The 25,632-nt window shown below is 37.8% G+C and overlaps 1 protein-coding gene across 1 annotated transcript in view; it reads left to right on the top strand.

Moving 5' to 3' along the window:
• The window catches only part of LOC5574681 (adenylate cyclase type 10), a 78,878-nt gene extending 56,900 nt beyond the window's left edge, over positions 1–21,978 (top strand). The window contains exons 9-22 of the mRNA XM_021845958.1: positions 3,231–3,473; positions 3,574–3,842; positions 3,899–4,380; positions 4,436–4,576; positions 5,009–5,162; positions 5,250–5,385; positions 5,450–5,474; positions 5,536–5,807; positions 5,877–6,037; positions 15,190–15,467; positions 15,536–15,674; positions 15,735–16,358; positions 21,442–21,580; positions 21,641–21,978. Of these exons, the coding sequence (XP_021701650.1) occupies positions 3,231–3,473; positions 3,574–3,842; positions 3,899–4,380; positions 4,436–4,576; positions 5,009–5,162; positions 5,250–5,385; positions 5,450–5,474; positions 5,536–5,807; positions 5,877–6,037; positions 15,190–15,467; positions 15,536–15,674; positions 15,735–16,358; positions 21,442–21,580; positions 21,641–21,841 (3,264 nt within the window). The 3' untranslated portion in view covers positions 21,842–21,978. The remainder of the gene's footprint in view (positions 1–3,230; positions 3,474–3,573; positions 3,843–3,898; positions 4,381–4,435; positions 4,577–5,008; positions 5,163–5,249; positions 5,386–5,449; positions 5,475–5,535; positions 5,808–5,876; positions 6,038–15,189; positions 15,468–15,535; positions 15,675–15,734; positions 16,359–21,441; positions 21,581–21,640) is intronic.
• The last annotated feature ends 3,654 nt before the right edge of the window (positions 21,979–25,632 follow it).

The following is a 25,632-nucleotide window of genomic DNA, read 5'->3' on the forward strand; positions in this document are numbered from 1 at the left end:
CGCAGTGCACATGAGCGTCCAGTAGAAGTTCAACAGGGCTCTGACGCGAGGCCAGCCCAAGGGAAGTATGCGTCGTCGCACAGAAAGCTGTACCAAAGCCCCGGCGAGATCTTCAACCGCCAATTGGGCAAAACGTGTAGTCGCAGAGACACCGTAGAAATGTAGTGAGCAGCGTTTTTGACAACACAAATCTCCAACAGCGAACTAGCAGAACAGCTAGAGGCTGAGATTGACGAAGTGCATGAGCACAGCCCTTCCCCGATATGTAACCATGCAGCTTCGTGTGTCTCAATGGAGGCTTCAGAATTATTCTAAAAGTGGCCATTCATTGAGGGCACCATATCCCCGGAATGAATGTATTACTTATCCCTGAATGTCGGTTCCCCGAATTTCGTTTCCTCGAACGCCAGTTCTCTGAACACACCAGTTCCTCGAATAATCAATTTGCCGGAAAAGCTATTAACTCTTGAAAATTGTTGTAAAGGTATACATTTCGAGGTAGTGAATGAATCGATGCACCCTTTTTTATTTTATTGTCGGTTCTTTGTGTTTAGTAGAGAATATCCAAATACCTTTTTCATTAGATTGCTTATCGTTCATTTGATTTCATCACTGCAGATTATTCAGCTTCTTGCTTCAACTGCATCACTTCTCGGGAAAACGGCTCATTCGGGGAAATGGGTTATTCGAGGAACTGGTGTTCGGGGAAATTACATTCGGAGGACTGACAAGAAATGGGAAAGTAGCACCATCTTCGGGTGGCCAATATTGCCAAAAGTCCAATGTCTTCCATTGAACTTGTTTTACTATACTATGAAATTTGGTGTATCGCAAGGAAGTATTGAGAATTATTCCAAAAATGGCCACTTCCCTGAGGACACCACAACCCCGGAATATGCCAGTAGGTGGCCAATGTTATCAGAACTCATAGAAATGATTTTCATTGAACTTGTTTTGCGAAACCTTGAAGTTTTGTGTGTCGCAAGGAAGGATTGAGAATTATTATGAAAGTGGTCAATTCCCTGGATATGCCGCCCCCCACTACCTGGGATTCCTGGGTATCCAGGACCAATTGTGTGCCCTCTAGATGGTTAGAATCAATTTGAAATTATGTTTGTTCAAATTTAGATCGACCAGAAAATCGAACACAGTCGACTCCCCACATTTCGATATCGAAGGATCGTTCGAGATAGGGAGAGATCGAGACATAGAACAAATTTTTAATGAATACTAGATTGAAAAACACTCCGTTATCAGGAAAATCGTAAACAAACAGACGTCATGCGGTCTTTGAAAATTGTTTTGGATCGCTAAAATTTAGTCTAGTAACCTTTGATAATGGGCATATCGACATATGGAGAGAAAATCGGGAATAAACCTCACATCGAGATACATAGGGAGATATCGAGATAAGGAGGATATCGAGATATGGAGAGTGAAAATTTATGCAGAATGAAGGGACAGAAGAAACCATTGACATTGGGAGAGATATCGAGATGTAGAACATCGAGATGTGGAGAGACAGTCGAGTCGAGACAGATCTCGATATCTCTCCTTATGTCGATGATTTCTTAGGTCTTTGCATTCTACATACAATTTCTCTCTCCACGTCTCGATATCCTCCTTATCTCTTATTCCTGTTGATTTTTCGTTTCCCGTTTATTACTTTTTTGGTAACGGAGTGTTTTTCGATCTTCTTCTTCTTTCTGGCGTTACGTCCCCACTGGGACAGAGCCTGCTTCTCAGCTTAGTGTTCTTATGAGCACTTCCACAGTTATTAACTGAGAGCTTACTATGCCAATTACCATTTTTGCATGCGTATATCGTGTGGCAGATACGATGATACCTTATGCCCTGGGAAGTCGAGAAAATTTTCAACCCGAAAAGTTCCTCGACCGGTGGGATTCGAACCCACGACCCTCAGCTTGGTCTTGCTGAATAGCTGCGCGTTTACCGCTACGGCTATCTGGGCCCCCGTTTTTCGATCTTGTGTTCATTAAAAATGTGTTTTTTGTCTCGATCTCTCCCTATCTCGATATCGAGATGTGGAGAGGCGACTGCAACATATTTGTATCACATTAACAAGCTTATAGAGCTGTAGGAGAATCGTTCATACCTTGCAAAGTTTCCAAGACTTCCAGAACCTGTTCTGGGGCCTCTGGATGGCCAAGTTATGTCTATTTTGAAAACATAAATAAAGCATTACTAACTCTAAATGATTTTTTTTTGAACGAAAAGTCTTTTCGTGTTGTCATGTTAATATAATCAAGGTTAGTTGAAATTATGCCTTATGCCACACGTACATCCGCCCCCCAGAAACCTCCCCCCAAGGAACATTCCCGGACATACCATTTTTTAGCCCCACTCTTCCCCTTGAAGTAGTTTCAAAAAGTTTGTAATTCGGTTGGCTAGTTTCTGTGAACGAGCCATTTGAAGCACACAAGTCTCGTCCCGGGCTTTTGAGGGTTTTATTACGGTTGTTAAGAAAATTTTCCATTTTACGGTAGCCGCAGAGTTCTACCGCAGCTGTCAAAGTTCTACCGCAAGCTTTGAATTCATTCTATCATTGAAGCAAACAATTCAACAATTAGTTTGCTTGAAAGAGAAAACGCTATGAAAAATAGAAACAAACAACAATCATCAAGACGGTTTCCAAGGTATAATTGGAGCTTACTGATGATTTACCAATGCAAATCAGTGATGTTACAGCTGCGGTAGCTTTTTGTTGAACCGTAAAACGGAAAATTTTCCCTAAAATTGCAATAAACCTAGTTTAACCATATGAGTAAACGTGGTTTACGGATTAAGCGGAGGTGATGAAATCGGCCCATATTGTAGAACCAGTTCCCTTACAACCAAAGGAGAGCTTAAAGCTAGGGTGTAGAACTACACGGGCACTTCCATGATACAGTTTGAATTTTTTTTTGTCAGCCGAATTGTCTAAAACTAAAAGGAAGCACTTCAATACAACAGTGTTACAGCACATATGATGGCCAAAGATGATGAGCTCAGTAGTTTTTGAGAATAAAATCCTGCCGAAATAAATCAAAAGCGACAAAAATAGGATCTAGCTCTTACTGCCGAATTTAATTTCGGCATAATCCCTTGAAAAGTTTTTGAATTCCTTATTGAATAGTTGATTCGAATTCCAGAGGTCTGACTTAGAACATCGAAGAGCACAGACCAATGTTTCATTCCAAAATAAATCTGAGAAAAGTCCTTTATTGCAGAAAGCATATTCCGCCGCCTATCTGTACCTTTCGCGCCCGCTTGGATTCACCGAAACCATCACCAGCATCACGCGGGAGAATCGCATCAAGCAGTATCTGAGCGAATACAATCTCAACTCCTACCTTGCTCTCCTGAACGACATTCTGGATGTGGAATTCCCGAAAACGGAACTTCTTCGAATGATGAACGATGCCGAGCAGAATGAAATGAAACGCAAGTTATTCGACCTGCTGTGTCAGAAGGTAATGTTCCAAATTTCGGTTCTATTATGTACCCTCTTACCCTAAATCGTAACCGATTCGCATTGCGGGTTGCATACCGTCCGGGCGCATTCACTTGTAGGCATTTCAAAACCTCTGGGTACTGATCATCGACGATTTGGAATTCATGGATGACGAATCGTTGGAGCTGTTCGAAATCCTTTGGAGGATGCCACAGGTCATCACGGTGCTGGCACTAGGCTATCGCCGCCGGTTGGCGCCCCCGTTCAAGAGATTTTTCGACAATCCTCACGTGTGTCAACTAAAGCTGACACCGATCGATACGTTGCTCCACAAGGCTGTCGCGTGTCAGTTTTTGAACGTGAACGCTATTCCGTTGGATTTGGAACGGTCGATTCCGCTGTTGGATCTTCATAAGCAGACATTGATAATTCTTATTTTTACAGGGCAATCCACACCATGAGCAGTGGCAATCCTGGATGGATGAACACGTTCGTAATGTCCCTAAAACAAAGCGGACTGTTGCGGATAACTCGTATGGGATCGATTGAAGCGCAAGCCAAGGGATATGTCTTTTGCGAGTCGTCGTTCCTAATTCGAAGTAGCGCACGATCCACTATTTCGTTTCGGCTGAGTGGAGGCGATTGGGATCTGTTTGAAACCTGCTCCGACGATGATCAAATGTTTCCCTTTGTTCAAGCGAACTTTTCCAGCAAGTTGGTGGACGTTGCCTGTCTGAAAGGGGAAATCGATACCCAAAACTATTTCCCCTCGTCCTGTTTGGATGCGTTCCATCTGATGTTGTACGATTCACTTTCTTCGTACGAACAATACGTATGCAAATGTGCCGCCGTTTTGGGCGAGAAGTTTCTCAGAGTAGCGTTGATCTTTGTCATCGCACAGGATAACGAACGGGACGTTGCTATTGGTATGAATAAGAAAACTCGTATTCAGCTCTCAGTGTGAACTTCTTTTTATTACAGCTGTTCAGAAATTGTTTGACCTTCAAATATTGTCCTGCGCTATTGGAGATTTTTCCTCTGGATTCAGTCTGTTTCAGCGGAACGTTAATACTGAAAACTTGAAGAAGAGAACCTGTGGTTGCATCAAAGTTCCAGTCACAAGTACGGTTTGATGCAAATTGCCTGGTAACGGGTTTCCTACAAAAAGCTGAAATCACTTAGAGCGGAAAACATAAGGCTGAACCATCAAAAGGGTGAATATATCGAAAGGCTCAGAGATATTGAAATCTTTGTAAATCAAGGTTGGAAATTGTTAGGTAACGTCATCATGCGATATAACTAAACTAGTCGGAATGACGCAACCCGAAAGTAATTTGCCTGACATTCACATTAATTAATATTGAAAATTTTCTGCCTTTCAAGAATTCACTCTTGTTATTCCAGCCTTTTGTAACAATATCCGGGTTTCAACCTTTCGTGGCAGGCTAAACCTTAAGAGTATTCTGCCTTTTCGTGTTTCAGCCTCATGCAAGAATTTCCTGGTAACTAAGAGCAGTATCTAACGAAATGCATCCTCCCATTGGTCATTTGCAGGAGCCTGTCGTGATCTGCCTCGCTATGCAGCATGTGGATATTCCAAATTCAATTCTAATCTATTCCGCCAGACGGTGTACAATTTGCTCACCGAGGAGCAGAAAATCGAGTTCCACAGTCGAGCGCTAACGTTTATCGAACGTGAAACGAAGAAGTAAGTTTCCGCGGCCAAACAGCATAATGTGTCACGTTTTCAGCTCAATCAACACGGAGATCGTACTGTTTTTTGTTTGTTTCCTAGATGTGCTACTTGCGGAGGCGGACCATTCAGCAATCTGATTTCCAGCGACGATCAATTCGATGTGCTAATGGGATTCAAAAGGAGGCGAGAATCCGACATTTCGCATCGGAATCTACTGTTCAGAAGCGGAGCTAGTGTAAGGTTCATCTGTATCATGTAATACAAGCATCAATATTATTTTCTATGTATTTTTATTTCAGGGATTTTCAGTACATTCGGACAAACGTAGGTTCATACTTCATACTTTTTATTTCGATATCCATGTCGATCTTATATTTCCCATCAGGTTCAATGTTGCTCAACTGCTTCAGTGCCCCAAAACCATCTCCGTTTGCCGCTAAGATTCCGATTCTGAGTTATCGGGAGTACGACTTTACCAAGTGTCGCTGCTACATGACTTTGTACTCGATGTACAAAGAGATTGTGTACCACAGCAACGGGGCACGGATGGCCGAGAAACATATTGAGGCACAGATCGAATGGTCAAACTGCTGCATGAAGGTTGCCAACATTCCCAAGGCGATTCAGATGTTGGAAAGCGTGCAGCAGCAGATTAAGGTTTGTTGAGGTCCTGCGTGCGTTGAATTCAGAGATTCAAGCATTCATATCTTTTCTACAATTTTTTAGGATATAGATAACTTTGATAACATAGCCTTCGTGGCATATCTGAAAGGTCGGTTGTACACACTGCTGGCGATGTGCAGATACGAGTTGAAACAGTACACTCTTGCTACCGAGTATTTCTACACGGCATCAGAAGTCATGGGAATGCCGTTTCCTAAATCCACGTAAGTGTTTTCAAAACATTTATAACCATGCAGACTTCTCATTTCCAATTTAGGGCTCAAGAATCCTTTATTCAATCATCAGCAATCATCAAAAATTAAAAACCAGTTTTTTCGTTCAAATTTGAAGAAATTCGCATGAAAATCTATCATCGCATTACAGATATAAAGTACAATGTAATCACAGACAAACAGACGTAACAGCTAGAACAATCATCAATTTGAAACATAGTCACGCGAAGGTAATGGTAATGGGTTTGGCAAACTGGCAATTAGGTGGCGGTAGTGAGCAAACGTCGAACTCGAACAAAAGCGACACGAGTGAGCCGTCGGCCAACTACAAATATTAGGATTGAGCGCTATTTTGCTGTACGATGAAAATAATTCGAGGTTTTGAAAACTTGAAAAACGATTTATGATTATTTTCCTTTTAAGGGGCATTGGTTCTGAGAATACCTTGCTTAGCTCAACTCAATGAATGTCGTTAGTCAAGTGTTTTCTCCGAGATTTCTAATCCGGCTCTAAAAAATTTTTTTCAAAGATGGTCCCGTGCATGCATTCTATAATTGTCTAAAGAATCTTTTCAGGAAATCCATCATTACTATTGCCATGATTTCTCTATGGATTCCACGTAGAAGAATTGTAGCTTAATTTATGATCTTGCCCTAAAAGCTATTGTTAATCAAGTATGTAACTTGTTGTTGTTGAGCAAACGAATGGATTTACACGTTATTAAACGAAGTTATTATGAAGAGTAGATTTTTCTCTATTTCCCATCAACTCCCAAAAAATATAGTGATTTTTTTACGTTCTTGGGATGCACATATAAATGAATCAAGCCGACTGACGTAAATTTGTGACGAATTTTAAATATGTTAGTGTCTGATTCTGGAAATGTCGATCATAGTTCCTTCGTTTCCGTGCCATTTAACATGTAATTTTTTTAACATCTTCAAGGACACGTTTTTGTGTATCTTCATCACTTACATCATGTGTTATGCAGCCACAACCAGAAATCCACAGTAATTTTCATTATTTTTAAGAGTGCAGTAGTAATAGGTTTTATCAGAGTCCATCTATTTACTTAAAAATAATGAGCTACACACTCGGTTACAAATGGCTTTGAGGGCGACATCAAATTCCTCCAATGATTCATTGATGAATTACTCCATGATTCCTCAAGGCATTTCTCCAATAGTTCCTTTAAAAATATTTTCATGGATCCTTCAAAAAACTCTTTAAGCTATCGCTCCATCGATTCCTTCTAGGATTTCTGTTCAAATTCAAACAATACCTTCAAGAATTTTTCAGACATGGATTCGAGAATTCTTACAAGAGTGTTCCAACATTTCACCTTTATGGATTTTTCCAGGAATTTCAAAAGCAATTAGTTTTTTTGAATAGTTTATTAAGGTTGTCAAACATCAGAAGGAAGTTCAAATAGTTCAAATGATTTTTTTTAGAATTTTCTGTGAACTTGTCTAAGATTTCATCTCAGGGTGGTCACCAAACCGGGAAAAACTGGAAATGTACGGAAATTTTCAGAGGGTTGGTCAAAGAGAAAAGTAAGTAACCGAGAGATTTTTCGAATTAATTCGATTTAATTCAATTAAGTCATTTTTTCATCGATTTGCCTAGGATTTCTTGCAAGACTTTCGTTCTGAAATTCAACCAGTGAATTTCTCAATAAATATTTCAAAATTTTTCAAAATACCAACAAAAATTGTCGAAACGAAAAATAAATGTTTTTCGTTCTGAAATTCAACCAGTGAATTTCTCAATAAATATTTCAAAATTTTGTATAACCAGTGGTGTTTTGATTATATCTCGCATAATCTGAGATAACGCCCTAAAAGCCATTGGTAACCACGTGTGTAGCTCGCTGTTTCTGAGCAAATGAATGAATAAACATCCAAACCAACACCACTGGCAGGTAGATAATGATCCTTTCTTCATCATAGCGTTGTTAAATAACGTGTAACTTCATACAAATGCTTAGAAACAACGAGCTACACACATGGTTACCAATGGCTTTTAGGGCGAGATCATAAGTTATGCGAGATATCATGTACCAAAAAAAATGTCGAAATGAAAAATAAATGTTTTTTTTGTTTCTGTATCCGATTGATGAAAACCGAGATATTTGAAACAAAATAATGATTTTTAAGATTTAAAGGAAGCATCAGAGTTTAATATTTGATGTCGGATACCTTATTGGAGTTTTTTACGATTTATAGAAAATATATCCTTTCACTTTGGATGCTAGTTATCTACTTAGTTGACTGGACGTCGAGCGGTATTTATTCAAATTTATTCAAAATTTGTATATAACAAATATGTGTTCATTAGCCTGAGACACGGTTATATGAAAAAATTAGATTCTCGCTCCAGTCCACTTTTTGGATTGCATTTAGGTCCCATAACAACTGTGCAAAATTTTAGCTCGATCGGTGAAACTATATTTACGCGCCAGCCGTACAAAGTTTGTATGGGATTTACTATGGGAAAACTTACTTTTGCAAAGAAAAATCACCAGAGGTCGCCCAATGACTTCTATAAAAATTCTGAACACAGACCTCGATAGGTATTTCTACGACGAACAACATTGTCGAAGACCGCAAAGCAATCCAATGCTTGTGAAAAAAGTTATTAAACAAATGCTTTTCGGAAATTTTGCCCAATTTTGTTATTATTGTTATTCCTCTACGTGTTAATCAACGTCGCCTTGCTAATAGGTTTTCATTAAATAACTTTTTTCGCAAGTGTCGGATTGTTTCGCAGTCTCCGGCAATGTTGTTCATCGTAGAAATACCTATCGAGGTCTGTGTTCAGAATTTTTATAGAGGTCAATGGGCGACCTCTGGCGATTTTTATTAGCAAAAGTAAGTTTTCCCATAGTAAATTTCAAACTTTAAAAGGCTGTCGCGTAAATATAGTTTCACCGATCGAGCTGAAATTTTGCACAGTTGTTATGGGACCTAAATGCAATCCAAAAAGTGGACTGGAGAGAGAATCTAAATTTTGTCTCACACTAGTGTTCATAGCACACAACTTCATTTCCATGTGTTTGACATCCAGATAATTAAAATGTACGTATAACGAAATCACCTGGCGGCTTTGCATGTGCAAAATTTCACTTATAAGATGTCGCGAAAAGGCCTTCTACGTACAAAAATGGAGGCGATATACGTGCATATATTGTGATGAATAATAGCATACAATGCGAGTGTACACATTTTCTACCGAACTAACCTATGATCTTATGCGACTTAACATATGCTAACAAATGTTGATTTGACAGCTGCTATGGATTGATTCGACTAATTTTGCATGAGTGTACGGGACGAAACATCAACTCAGGAAAAAAGCGTTTTATGCGAGGAAACTCATCAATCTGACGATTTTATACACCGTGTTCTGCGGGTTTGATGTAATTTGTATGAATAAACGAATTATTACGTGAACTTTTATGCGACTTCTGGGTACATTATAGGCATACAGGGTGTCCGCAAATAATCCGTACAAACTTTGCAGGAATGACTCCTTGCAATCAAGTGGAATTGATTCATTGTTCCTGCATGGTTCAATGTCTTGACCTATTAGATTATTTTGCTGTAAGTTTGATACATTTCCGATTTCAAATATTTGTAAAACAAAGCCAAATGTGTTGAGTGATCTTATAGGGATTCGTTTTTCGAGCTTTATGACGGAAAGAAATGTTCATCGAACTAGATTTGAACCGTATAATTTTCTATTTTCAGCCTATCATGAAGCCCATAAGCTGTGGATTAATCCAAATACTAATAGGAAATTTGAATAGATTTCTTTTTAATTTTAAGAAGATAACATCCCCAGAATAGGTAGTAGCCCTCAGTAATAAAGCCTCCAAAAATATTAATTTCCTTGTACGAATTATGAAGCAATCTTTTCGCAATTGTCTATGATTCTGTTAACTACCGAAAAGCTAAACATTACATATCATTTGCAATTGGATTAGATGGACAAATTGATGTGAAGATTTGCGAAAAAGTTACACGTCTTCTCAGTGAGAATCGAACTTACGACTCCCCGATCTCTAGTTGTGGCGCGTTACCACTACGCCATGAGAGGATTCATGAACGTAGAAGTTAATCTGAATTCGATTTCAGCTCAATAATCACGTGGTCCTTTTTCGCAAAGTGCACCTCTTTCGGAAGAATTAGATGCCCATCCAAACACAACGCTTTCTATGTATATCCAATGCCTAGCCCGAGAGCGCATTATTATTAGGTAATGAAATAGCACACAACACTAGCCAGCAATTGTACTGGCTGAGGTTTCTATTGTGTGGGCTTCCAATGGGTCGCGACGTTCTCAAACGACCGGTTACGGAACATGAGTCCGTTGCTCGATAAATACTTGTTTTTAATTATGAATCGTAGTTTACGGCTAACCAGCCGAGTGGAAGTTTAACAACTACCGAAGTGTTGTGTTCTATTTCATTACCTAAAAATAATGCGCTCTCGGGCTAGGCGTTGGATATAAATAGAGAGCGTTGTGTTTGAATGGGCATCTAATTCTTCTGAAAGAGAAGCACTTTGCGAAAAAGGACCACGTGATTATTGAGCTGAAATCGAATTCAGGTTAACTTCTGCGTTCATGAATCCTCTCATGGCGTAGTGGTAACGCGCCCCAACTAGAGATCGGGGAGTCGCACCCCAACTAGAGAATCGTCTCACTGAGAAGACGTGTAACTTTTTCGCAAATCTTCACATCAATTTGTCCATCTAATCCAATTGCAAATTATATGTAATGGTTTAGCTTTTCGGTAGTTTTTAAACTGCCACTCGGCTGGTTAGCCTAGCCGTAAACCACGATTCATAATTAAAAACAAGTATGATTCTGTTTTTTGTTCACATATAAACGTATTGAAAAATGTTCATGGACATTGCTTTTGTATTGTTTTCAATGTTAGGTCATTTTTCACATTCAAAAGTCTAACCCCGTACACTTAATAGAGTGTAATTAAATAGTGTTTTGATTTTTTTAGAAGCATTTGAAAATTGACTTCCTATGCTTTGCCATGTAAAAAAAATTGGAGCTTAGGGTCAACTGTGGTAATTACCTTCGTAGACGCGAATGAGGACTGCAGAGACGATAGCGCGAAACGTCAAATACGAAGAAAAACGAAGCGCGCCCCTCTGGTTTGCAACATAGCGAGTTTGAATTGACCGTTAAATGAGTGATCGATGGAAATTTCGCCAGTGCTACGTCTGTTTGTCTGTGGAAATATGTTTCACTGATAACTAGCTGAGATGTTATGCCATTTATGTGCTGAACACTTTAAAACTTAGTTTTATCTAAAGATATTACAAAACTAAACCGCACCTAGAAAAAAATTCTAGAGATCAAATTAATGTTTGTTTTAAAAAAAGTGTTTAGCATACAAAGATGTTTTGTTGAAAATGTATCCTAATCTAGAACGAGATTCAGGGATCTAATTTAGGAGTACCGTAAAACGGGGTAACTATGATAATGCGGGTAACTTTGATAGTGTGAGATCCATGACAAACCAAACGAAATAACAAAGTTTCTGTTAATCAGTTAAGCAAAACGAATGCAAAAGTAAAGAGTATTAATATGACACTTCATGTCAAAGCTATTTTCGTTGGAATCAAGTACATTTGAGGATTTATATGCAAATATTAAAAATTTATGGGAATTTAGCATTTTTAAAACGCTTACAAACAATCTGTTCTACGATCACTAAATGATGGAGTCATAATGAGTTCGTCGCTTATTCTTGACAGCCTAGTTGTAGTGGAACATGAATTCGGTCTCAAATCTCTTAGCGAAAACCATTTTTACAAACTGGGATCATTTTTGTAATCTAAGTCAGAAATTTCCAACACCCTATAAATGTTCCGTAATTGATTCAATTTTGTTCGATTTATACTCCATCAAAGTTACCCCAAAACAGAATACCAACTTTCGGATATATGAAAAATTATATATTCATTCAGAATAAATCTTTTGAAAATCTTTTACCAGTACTTGTTTTAAAAATATATATTATAATTCTATTCAGCTTGCATAAATATTCAAGTTTTATTCGAAAAAACTATCAAAGGTTTTATGGTACACTTTTTATTTCAATACCATATCTGTTAAGCGCTCAGTTATTTACTGTGGAAGTGGTTATTTATAGAATAATATGCTGGGAAACAGAAGTAAAGCCAATAAACTCAATTTTTTTAAACTAAGTTTTGTATCTTAAAAGATACCACTTAGCGTTAGAAATGGAAATATGATATGATCAATATAAAAACCGTGACAAAACGGAGATTATTGTTGAAAAAAAAAAGATTATAGTTGAAAATTTACTGGATAAATTCTTTGAATTACTCCGAGAATCCCTAGTAAAATTTATGGAAATATGATATGATCAATATAAAAACCGTGACAAAACGGAGATTATTGTTGAAAAAAAAAGATTATAGTTGAAAATTTACTGGATAAATTCTTTGAATTACTCCGAGAATCCCTACAGGGTGTCCGCAAATTATCCGAACAGCAAAATATTTGAAAGATGATCTCGAAATGAAAACAATGAAAAATCAATGTCCATGTTCCTTTTATAATACATCTATATGTTAACACAAAATACAACTTTAAAAAATTTCGAAATGATTGCTTGTTACAGTGATAGGCAAATTTAAATTTTTCAGAGACGTTTTTACTGAGGGCCGCTAGTCATACTGGAAATGTGTTATCTCTAAAACCTAAAAAAGATGAATACAAATGTCCTATTATTATTTGAAGTAATCTACAGGTTAGTGGCTTCAAGTTAGACTGGAAATAGAAAATTGTACGGTTCAAATCCAGTGAGTTCTATGGACATTTCTCTTCCGTCATAAAGCTCAAAAAACAGCTCCCTTCAAGACACCTCAATACATTTGGGTTGGTTTTGCAATTATATGAAATCGGAAATTTGTCAAACCTGCTTCTTAAGAATATATTAAGCCAATGTTTAAAACCATGCAGGAATATTGAATTTATTATGCTTGATTGTATAGAACCATGTATCCAAAGTTTGTACGGATAATTTGCGGACACCCTGTAGTAAAATCCTTGAAGAAAACATTGCTGCCTTCAGGATTCGATGCAAGGATTCTTCTACGATTTGCTGCACAAATGTTAACTTGATTTATCACTGAATTTTACCAGAAATTTTTATAAGTCTGCCAATATACGAATACAAAAATGGCAACTTTGGTAAAAAAAGCTCTCAGCTGATAACTGTGGAAGTGTTCACAAAATATTAAGCTGAGAAGCAGGGTTTGCCCCAGTGTAGACGTTATGCTTGAACTAATGAGAAGAAGTTTACAAAAATCCTCGTTTTTGTATTGTAAATAAAAACTTATATGGGAATCCATTATCTACCACCTCGTATTCTGTAAAACTCTTACTATAATTTCCAGGCATTACATTTCATCTCATCTTTTGATCATCTGAGTGGGATATGGATCGAATAACAAGATATTATCTTTGAGCTCTTTGATCGATTTTTCACCTAGATCTCTGACTCTTTTGATCATCAATAGAATATTTTAATCTCAGCAAACTGTTCGGAACAAATGTTCAGAAAGTGACACTCATGCAAATAGAAGACAGGATCAAAAGTTATTATGATTTGTGATATTAGTGGAAGTGTAAGCTAGTTTTTCTTATTGAAATAGATCAACACATTATTTCCCTTTATCTATAGGTAACGCAACCCTCTACTTCAGTGAACATTATCGTGATTATCCTGCCCAATTTGGTCTCCTCCCATGTTGCACCAGGATATATCAAGAATACCTTAACGTCAACATTTTCGCCTCAAAGGATTGAACGAAGAACGAAGAATATGAGAAAAACCTTCCCACAATCTAGATTTCACAATATTATTAAATATTATTGCTGCATGATATTTGTGGGATTAAGAGGAAAATAACCATCATCGTTTTGCAAATTTTCAAAACCAGTTTTTTTGCACAAAATGAAAGCAAAACTCATGGAAATCTATCATTGCACTACACTTACTATCTGTAATGCAATGATAGATTTTTACGGGGATTTCTTCAAATTTGAACGATAAAACTGGTTTTTAATTTTTGATGACTGCTGATGATTGAATGATGGATTCTTGAGCCTTAACAAGACGTCAAATAAAGATTACCATGTTTGCATTCGTTATAAATGTATTTTTTTTTAATACTTCAACCAATTCAGTTCCTTTACAAACCGCGTTTGATCTTAAGATGATCTTGATTTTGAGGCTTTCGTTCAAGGATCCGTCATCGTACGATGATTACGGAACTTCAAGAGCAGTTTTTCTATTCAAAACTAAAAAATCTTCGAAGAAAATTTGTTCACTGTGTTTTTGTTGGAGAATAGAATACAGTGAACACAATATTGTGTAAATTTTCTTGATTTTGAACGATTAAGCTGCTTATGAAAATTTCTAAACCAATGACGGATCTTGCCCCCTTTAACATTTTTTTAGCAATGAGTACATAAATAAAACAAGCCCTTTAATATATTTAATACAATCATCTGATCATCAAACAAATTATAAAGTTTTTCACGTTAACAATCAATTAGGGGGAAGCACAATATGAATCCATAGGTGTAAAATATAAAAGTGTTCGTTTCACTACAATCAATTCCCAGCCAAGTAAATTGTTTTATTGAGCGCAAAAGCTTGGTAGAAATGGGCGCAAAATCAATACCATATGCCAAATAACCGCTGAGAAATAGCAATGATTACCGTCAGCAGTTCAAAAGAATCTTGGCTGCAGCCGAACTCGTCTGACCATCTCTATCTACTACCATTTTTTGAATATGAGAAAATCACTGACGGAAGTTCAAGGACCGGTGCAGCTCTTTACTAAGCGAGCAAAATGTTTTTTTTACAACAAATTCCACAGATGTGGGACATCAAACACTTGGTTTTACGAGAGTACGTTTATGAACTGTTAATTGTAATCATTTTATGATCAAGATGGAAAGATTGAATCATTTCAATGTGCTCTTGGATTAGGGATAATATCTTTTCAACATGCAAAGATGATCTCTACGCTCAGATGAGATTGCAATGCCTGATAATTTCTTCCTTTGAATATTCATTTTAGTGTAATTGCCAAGCTTCAGTTTGAGCTTCTATTTAGCAAGGTGTGCCGAATGGTTCGGAGACGGGAACTACAACCGGCGCGGCGTTCGAAACCGCTGTATTACGTGCTGATCGCTTCCCAACTGTCTTCCTGCTTCGATGGAATGTTTCAACTATTCCGGCGGCTTTCCCAGTGGAGGCTCGCTCAGCTGGCTGCCGTATGGAGCTTAAAACATGCGCTTAAGTATCGTCGTAACGCTTCTGTGCTGGTTGAAGCGTTTGCAAGCATGTTTCAAATTGGTAAGTTAACGTCCTTGTATGTAATTATTGTAATAGATCCGTTTACTAAGTTTGCCGTTGCGTTTTAGCTTTTCATATGGGATTTTCCGATAACATTACCTGGATGCAAGAGCGATCGTTGGAAATCATAGCGGATAATGTTGACCTCATCAATATGGATTACATGAAAGCTGTAGTCAAGTACTACACCGCTTTGATCATGTGCCAGTATGAAGTTCATCTTTCCAGAAAACAACTTCCGAGTTAACATTATTTAAAATGTTTCAGAACGATTCGTTCCACGAAGTTGCTTTCAATCGAACTAGGTCGTGTGGTTTTAAAAATTACCGATACGCTGCAGTGCAAAACCAGTGAATGGCATATAATTCCTGTTTTGGCCGAGCTGTTGATGTCTCACCGGAAAATCTCCGATGCCGTCAGTATGCTTCGGGACTTTCAATCGCTAACCGACCGGTATCAAGATACCTCCGCCAAAGCGTGGTACTTTTCGATTGCAATGGATATCATGCTGGATACAAGTTGCTGCGTCGAAACGTACAAAGATTGCGAGAGCTTCTTCCTGAAGAACTGTGAAGCCCTTGGGTATCAACGGGATGCGTATGTCGTGACGAGGTTATTTGCCAATTTGTGGCTTTGGTGCGTACGGAATGGAGCTTGGGAAACGGCGGATACCTGGATGAATAAGTTGCAGGAAGTTTTCGTGCTGACTCCGCATGATTCGATGATAAACGTCCATACGGCACTACGGCTGCTGGAGGGACTGGTGCTTACCTTGGTCAATAAGATTGAAGCGAGAAGTATTTTGGCGATCGTCCGATTGCAAAACGAAATCGAGCGTCTGTGTGATAATATTGAAGATGCCCTGGCAATTAGCAGAAGTCATGAGGCGAAGTAAGTATAGTCGCTAATATCAAGATAAGGAGTAAACACTTCTGTAATACTCTATATACCGCGAGAACGCCTAATTCTGCATGGCTCCTAACTCTGTGCCTTTTGCAACAAAATCATCAACCAACTAATTCTAAATATTTCTATCATCATAATCATTTATATATTTCAAATTCACAAAAGCGTCATGTATATATTCTAAATATGGTAATTTCATCAAAGATTCTATCCAGAATCTTTAGTGGTTTCCTCTAGTTATTCTACTTTGAAGTTTTTCCAGGAATCCATGGATTATACTAGGGATTCCACCAGAAATTCTTCCTTTCCTTTATCAATAGTTCCTCTAGAAATTTATTCACATATTCAACCCGAAATTCCTCCATTGAAAATTATTTAGGCCTGAAGGTATAGATGACATTCTTCCAGAGATACCTTCAAAAGTTCCTCTACTGATTTTTCAGGATTTCCTCAACCGATTACTTCAAAGATTAATCCAAAAAAGTCTCAAGTAAGATATTCAGTAATTCAGCCTCCAAAAATTCCTCCAGAGATTGCAATAATATTTTTTCAAGGATTCCTTCAGGAATTCAGATACTTCTCAAGATATTCATCACCAAAAATTCCCCCAAGGATCTCACCAGGACTTTTATCAGGGCTTACTCCTAGGACTCATCCTTAAATTCCACCAGGAGTTGCTTCAGAAATTGCAAAAAGAATTTCTTCAGCGATTCTTTTTTGTAATTTTCCTATAGAGTCCTCCAGGGATTTATCCAAAACCTCCTCAATGGATTCCTTTAGTGATTCATCCAATGTTTCCTCCAAACATTTATTCAGGAACTCCTCCAGCAAAACTTCAGGAATTTCTAAACAGATTCCATAAGGATTCTTTTCCTGCGATTCCGCCAGGAATTCCTCTAGAAATTCTTAAAGAGATTAATCAATGAATCCCTGCCAAAAAATTAATACATGCATTCCATCAAAAATTCCACCAGGAATTGCTCCTGTCAAAAATCTTCCAGTGATTCTTCTACTGATTTCCCTAGGAATACCTCCAAAAATACTTCAGCGAATAATCCTAACATTCTCCCAGCGATTGCTTCAATAATTCCTTCATGATTTTTGCTAGAAATTCCTTCTATAATTCCTACAGAAATACATGCAGAGATTTACTCCAGGAACTCCGACAGTTATTTTACCCAGAAATGAGGATCCAGGGGTTCCACCAGGAAGCCTTCGGTCTTACGAGGCATTCGACTTCGGATTTTTGAAGGTATTACTTCAAGAATCTACCAGAAATTTCTCCGACGATTGCTAAAGGAATTTGTCCATCATTTCCTTCCAGTATTTCTTCAAGGATTTTTCCCAAGGAAGCCATCAGGAATTAGAGAATCCTGTAGAAACTCCTTCAGGAATTGCTTTTAAATTTCTTTCAGAGATATATTAAGGAATTTCTCCAGGGAATCCTCTCTGTATTTCTTCAGTGATTTCTTAGGTTATTTCTCCAAGGATTTCACAATAAATTGTTCCATGATTTTTTCCCAGAAATTTTCCAAAAAATTCTTCCCGGGATTCAACCTAAGGACATTCACAGAAATGCTTTGTTTAATCCTCTGAGTAAATGTCAGAGGAATCCTTGGAGGAATAATCTTTTGGAAATTTGTTGATGCCTTTCTGATGGAATGGAAGGAAGAAAGAAAGAAAATAGAAGAGTAGAGAAATAAAAGAATTTCTAGTTCAATCCTTCGCAGAACTCCTGGTCGATTCTCCCGCGGAAGTTTTGGTGATTTCTCAGAAAAAAGTTTTTGTAGAATTTTTGGTCAATACCCTGGAGGAATTTCTGATAAGCCTGAAAAATTCTAAAAAGGGAAGTCCTAGTAAAACCATTGAAGTATTTTCTCGTGGAACTTCTGGTAGATTTTTCTGATTGAAATTCTAGCGAAACTCTGGTGATATTCCCAGTGTTAACCCTGGAAGACCTCCTGATGAAATTTCTTAAAATAATCCCCTCTCGGAAATTTACTGGTGAAATAATTACAGAAAATACTGGTGAAGTCTCAGAAGGAATTACTAGTGCATTCTTTATAGGGAATTTTGGTTAAAACCCATAAGAAATTCGTTATGGGATTCTTGGAGATCATCTTCGTCTAACCCTTGCAAGATTTTTTCCAGAATGTTTTGGAAGAACCTCAAAAGGATTTTTTTAAATTCCCGGTAAAATTACCTTAAAAATATTGGAGGAGTTTCTGAACAAATTTCTAGTGAAATCCCTATGAAATCCCTTCAGCTGAAAACCTTGAGGGTTTTCCTGATGGAAATTATGGAGTTTTTTCCAGATGTAATCCATGGAGGAACTCCTGATGAAATCCTTGGAAAAATTCCTAAAGATATTATTGAAGCAACTCCGGATGGAATCATGGAGAAACTCCTGATGAAGCTCCTTGAAGAGCTCCTGATGGAATCCCTATAGAAACTCTCTGATGAAATCCCTGGAGGAATTCCTGATGGAACTCTTGATAGAAACCCTAGAGGAATTCCTTGGATTGATATGTCTTGGAAAAAACCGAAAAGAATTTCTCTAGGAACTCCTAATATATTCCCTGGAGGAACTCCTGATGGAATCTCTGGAGAAAGTCCAGGTGGAATCTCTGAAAAAACTTTTGATGGACGAACTCCTGATCAAGTCTTCAGAAGAACTCTTAGAGGTACTCTTGAGAGAATCCCTATAGGAACTCCTGAAGGAATCCCTGTTGGTTCTCATGTTGGAATGCTTGGAGGAATTCCTAAAGATATTCTTGAAGGAACTTCTGATGGAATCATTGGAGGTACTTCTGATGTAATCTTCTGAAAGAATCTATAGCAATCCCCTATGAAATTCCTGGAAAAAAAATGTTGATAAGATTTCTCGAGGAAATCCTGTTAGAAACCGTAGAAGAACTCCTTATGATATCCCTTAGAATAAATCCTGATGGAATTTCTCTAGGAACTCCCGATAGAATTTCTGGAAGAATACCAGGTGAAATCTCAGAAGGAACTCTTTATGGAACCCCTGGAGCAATCCCTGATGAAATCCTGAGAAGGACTCTGATGGTAGCCCTAAAGATACTCCTGATAGAATCCCTATAAGAACTCCTGATGGAATCTCTGGAGAAATTCCTGATGGAATTCTTGGAGGAATTCCTAAATATATTCTTGAAGGAACTCCTGATGAACTTCTTAGAAGAACTTCTGATGGAATCCCTAGAAAAACTCCTGATAGAATCCCTGGAGGAATTATAGGTGGAGTCTCTGAAGGAACTCCTGGTGGAATCCCTGGAAAAACTTCTCATAGAATGGCTAGAGGAGCTCCTGATGGAATTCCTAGAGGAGTTCCAAGTGGAATCCCTGAAGGAACTCCTGATGGAATTCTTAGAAGAATGAAATCCCCATTAGAGCTCATGATGGAACCCTAGAGAAACTTTTGATAGTAACTATAGAGAAACTTCCGGTGGAATTTCTAGAGAAACTCCTAATGGAAACCCTGATGGAACTCCTGATGTAATCCTTCGTGGAATTATTTATTGAATCTTTAGAAGTACTACTGATGGAATTCCAATCCTTAACAGAACTTTTAAAGGGGAAAAAAACTGATGGATTAATTGTAGGGATTCCCTGGAATTGTACAATCCCTGGAGGAATTTCGTTTTGAACTTTGATGGAATCATCGGTAGAGCTGCTGGTGTATTTGCTAAAGAAATAAATTAAAGATTGCATTTTGAGTTGCCACCCATCTGCATTCGCAGTTCATGGGACTTTGAAACATCAATTTTACATCCTGACGTCAATGTTCGTGCAACATCCCTACAGACGGTACGATCAGTTCGTCAAACATTTGGGTCCGCCCATGGGTGGTTAGAGCAAATCAAACTCGTTTGATATTGGCCGACCGATTCGCCAACCGTCAAATCGGTTTCACAAACTGTCAAATTGGTTCGTCAAGCAACATCACACACGGTTAAACATAGCACAAACATGGTCAAACCGTCTGAGCGTCTGTGGGCTGCATTATGGATTGTTCAACAATTAGCGAGCATTTTAGCCGTTAGACATTATGCGAATTACTCTTTTTAGTGCATCTCTTTCCTCTCCTCAATAATTTACGTAATATATATGTAATCCCTTGGAGGAAGGGCCCTTAAAGTCGAAAGCCATGTTTAAAGCATCCTTTTCAATATGCCATGTGAAGGTGATGTTCACAACGTATAAATAGGTACTACTCAAAGTGCATGTGTCGGTTTTACCCCAACAGGGTGTCGATCTTACCCGTACTCTCAATTGTATCACCTAAATGTGATGATTTACTAATTTGATTTAAATCACTATATAACCAATATACATCATCCATCGATATCAAGCATTGATAGATTTATAATCAATATGTGGTTATACGACAATTTTAAGTTAGTTTACCAAACACAAATTTTATCATTAAGCTTAGGGTGTCGGTTTTACTCAGATTTCCCCTACTCAAATCTTCATCAGAATTTTCCATAAACAAGCGTTAAGATATTATTATAAGATATATGACAACAAAAAGGGACTAAAAGAACAAAAAAAGCATTAGTTATTATGTTATTATATTATTATTAGTGGACAAAATAGTACTTTTTTACATTTTCCGCAACTGCATAATTGTTTGGCCACAGATATCTGTGGTTTGGCAAATCACAGTTTTTATGTGATGTGCGCAGAATATGGGGCCTTCACGGTATAACCACAGGTAAGAGATGTTTATGCCAGTATATAGATCTTTTGCAAACTAGTGTAAATATCAAACTAAAATACGTTGAAATTATTAGTGTAGCCACACAGCATATTGCATCAAATATCAGTACGTGAAATATTTCGTATTCACCCCTGACATCGTCATGCGAACTTAGCGATAACAGCGCCACCACGATGTTGTTACTTGTGTTGCCAATTAAAATGACCGGTTAATTTCTTACACAGTTTTAACATCGGACTTAAACGTCTGTTTTCTGTGGTATAACAGTTCTCATTGCTTGATAAAACAATTTTAGCGTTGCATTGATCACTATGATTTTTTCAGGTTCAAACTATGCAAAATATATTACAAGAAAGTTGTGGATGGCAGGTACAACGCTATTGGAAAACTTAGGAAGCTTCGGAAGCTGGCACTCGCTCGAAAAGATTTACTCTGTGCCGAGAAGACCTTACACACCATTCAGGTAAGTTTCAAGTTATGTGACATTATTTTTTGACTATATTCAACAATTTATCCCATTCAGTACTGGCGCTGTGAGTTGCCTCCCAAGCTTGAATCGTTTTGGTTGGATCACTGCTCCAGCGTGATAAACGAAAGCGAGGTGGATGGAAGTGAACCCCTTGATCGATTTACTCCAAGCCGTTACGATTACACCAGCTGTGTTTTGAATGCCGAAAGGATTTATCCATTTTCGTTGCCACTGCCAAGGGCTAGGTATTTTTAAACGAGCTTTGTTATCCAAATTGTGTGCTATTTGCAAAACGTACAAGAATATCACGTGTTAAACCTTGAGGTTGTTTGAAGGGCTTATTTTGCGTCATACAAATATATTAGAATGTATCTTGTTTTGCGTCAATCGGAGCGCTGGTTAGTAAATATAAACAAATCTTCCGAAAACTTAAAGTAAACAAGTCTCACAGAATCATGTGTCGATTCTGGCCTGGTAGCAGAGTATCCTTGAATTAAGTCCGATAGTAGTCGTTGAACAAGCAAATCAGTCTGTGCACATTCATATGGATTTCTCACTGGTTATGCATAGACTACAAACTTGGAGACACTATGCTACTTCCTTCCGTTCCCATCAAAGCACGCTCATTCACGTAATCAATCAACAATCTGACCTCTAGCTATGTACCTAGTGAATGGATATTAGCATAAGTGCACCATCGAGCCCTTAGAATTGTAATCAATGGCCATTGCACGCTTGTACTGAGTGTACTATGCGCTTCCTGTGGAACATTCATTCATGGATTGTGAATCAGCACAGGTGATGCCGGGACATTTCTTTATTCGATCATGAATGGATTACCATTGAACGAAAAGGTTGGTGCTTTCTGTTTCAGTGTTTGTTCTGACACAGAAACGGCGCAGCAGATTTTTAAAAACCTTAGTTTCTGAATCAAACTAACAAATTTCAACATTTTAGATAGCATGCAAGAGTTTTCCAAAAAACCGCAGAAAATGTTTTGTGAAGCTGCTAAGAGGTTATGGGCCCAGTAATTAAATTGGTGAAAATTGAAGTAGCAGTAAGAATAGGTACCATCCTTTTCCTTTCAAACAATGCAGAACACCGGATGCAGAACCGCTGCCAAAAAAATGTTCTCTCGGCAACGTGAATCGTTTGAACTCGAATGCGAGAATGGAAGCGAGTATAATGAAATCATCCAGAGGCGCATCTTTAATTCATATCGCGTCCAAGTAGGCTTATCCCAGAATGAAGAAGTAACGCTGTGGTTACTAGCAGAACACCTATTTTTCCAACGGACAAAATTCAAACTGCTTCCAACAGGACTCTTCGCCGCACTTTCTTCTTCTGTGCTATTTTCAATGTTGGAAAATGGCGTCCGGCTCGTGCCCATCAACTCCGCGAAGAAAAGAAGTCCGCAGATTGCGATGACGACAATCGGAAAGTTAAAATATACGCACTTAAACTTCATCGCGTATGGTTCGGCTCGGTTTGGTGCGTTTTGACTTTCAAAAGGCTCTCGCTCTTTTCCATTTTCTTCCCGGTTTCTCTCTCTGTTGGCCGAAGGCGGTGCGTGATGTTGCTTTCGTTCGTTGCAGGACAGCTGCTCCTCGTTGGCGGAAGACGAATCGCTAACCAGATCGATCAGCATGGACAGGCCGATGCGGCGGTGGACATATCCGTTGAGAGCCGTTTCATATTCATAGCTTTCGATTTGGTCTTGATATTGAAAATATATAATTTTGACCGTTGGAAATGATGGTGGTTTAGTTGACGATGTATAATATGCAGAATGGTGATCCTCGCTATACCTCCCTATTCTTGAAAGGGAAAAACAAATTTCTAACGCTAAACTAGAATTCAGAACAATCCAATGCAATTTTAGAAACACATTTGTTTCTTTGAAGCATTGCCTTTTTTTAGGTAGAAGAAGGGATCCAAATGGCCTTAGCGATAAACGCGCATGGTGAGAAGAAGAATTCGATTCCAGGTCCAGTCTATTTTTTTAAGGCTGGAATTTAGGTTGACTTTCCAGGTTATAGAGTATCTTCGTGCTTGCAACAAAGCTCCTTGAAATACTCCCATGATCTGTGTTTCATCTAAGTCATTGTCAGAGTGACCATCCGGTCGGGAATTTCTGGACAACGGTAAATTTTAGTGAGTCACAGGATATTTTCTAACCAAATTAGTTTTGACGTTTTTATAAGATTCATACAAATCGCGGTTGAAATTGAAAAGTATATTTTCATAATTTTTTTTTTAATTTCTTTATTGAAGTTGATTCACACTTCTAAGTCGAGTTTTCTCCGGATTTCCATTCCTGAAGGAAAAATGTTTCTAGTGAAAATTTGAATACGTTCAAAAGACAGATGTCAAACAGTTGATACTGCAATTTAACGAAATACGTTAATTCTTAGGTACTTCCAAAAACACAGAATTTAAGACAGAATTTAAAGTTTGTAATACTAAAAATAATGAAGTTTTGAATATTTGAGAATTTGCAAATTTACTGGTATAACGCCATGACGAAAAGAACAAAATTTTAGAAAACAAACATGTTCATCACGATATGGTTAACGATTAGAAATATTTAGGTAGAGTGTTATGGCAATCTCAGACCTTCAATTGACTGTTTAACGATAAACTTGCGACGATCGACGCGCCACCATATTTCATACAACGGAGGTTATTAGAACTAACTTGGAGGTGATGTTTAGGAGGTTATTTGGCAATTTGGAGGTTAAAATCACCTCCAAACACTAGCGATTTTGCGGTGGGATGTTGACGTTTGATCACGAATTTCAAAATACGTTTGGGATATGAACAAATTTTGGTTACTGATCTAGTCGATGACGAACTACGGAAATTGCAAAATTACTCGATGGCGAACAAAAATATCCATTCCAAAATAATCTATTAAAATTTTGTTCTGGAGATTTAGTTGAATAGAAAAGTCAAATTCCACGATTTTAGAGTAGGGTGAACCATGATGATCATACTATTAAAAATACTAAGCCACGTCCCCCAAATATGTTCGTTTGGAAAAGCTACTGTGAAAATTTGAACGCTATCGGGCAACACGAGCATGAAGTTTGTATGAATAAAATAAACCAAATATATGAGAAAACAAATATAATTTCATTTTCGACCATAGAAGACGCTGTAGTCATTGATTTTTATTCAGTATTGATTTATAGATTCTTCAATCCATTGAGAAGATTTAGCTTTCTTCCTTTTCAACATATTCTAATATGTGTAATTCATATAAATATTATTTGAAGATTAAGGGATCAATTGTGTAAATCAAGCAGATTTATGTGACTCATTTGTAATCACTGTCAATCAAAGTAAGCATGCATGTTTCAGATGTCACCCATCGACTGCCATAGTAAGCCGTGTCGAGCGATTTTTTTGGTCGACAGTGACTCCAGTCGAGTCATTTTGATTGACTCCGCTTATAAAATAGGGCCCTAATTCGTCCCCTTGATCCTACAACTAAATAGCTGTTTGTTTAATTTGAATCACACTCTTATGATCTGTGAATATCTGGCAGATTTAATTAGGATTTATGTTACGACAAATTAAATTTATATGGAAATTACTATGGATAAACCAAACCTTTTGAATTCAGTCCTCTAATTGCTCGTCATAATAATCTATGGAATAGTGAACATACTTTTCTCATGTGAAATCTTCCCAGCTTCTATTTACCCTAATAAAAAAACATTTAAGCATAGGGGAGCCAAAATTTTAAAATTTGCATCACTCAATTGTTTAAGCACTTTTCTAAAAACGATTTTTTCGTAAAGAAATGGGAAAGAAAGGGTTATATAAATTTAAATGAAATCGGGCTCTTATGGACCAACATACCGTGCGTGTTATTTTTACGGCTCTTATGGACCAACATACCGTGCGTGTTATTTTTACGCATCCTGAAAAGTCGATCTTGTGTTGATTTCTGCTTAATTGTCTCAAACTTAACGACGCTCAGATATACTTAGCAATACGAAGCTTTTTCATATGTCATGCACTTAGAAAAAGAAGAAAAA

This window comes from Aedes aegypti, chromosome 2 (genome assembly GCF_002204515.2).
Source record: "Aedes aegypti strain LVP_AGWG chromosome 2, AaegL5.0 Primary Assembly, whole genome shotgun sequence".
NCBI classification, from domain to species: domain Eukaryota; kingdom Metazoa; phylum Arthropoda; class Insecta; order Diptera; family Culicidae; genus Aedes; species Aedes aegypti.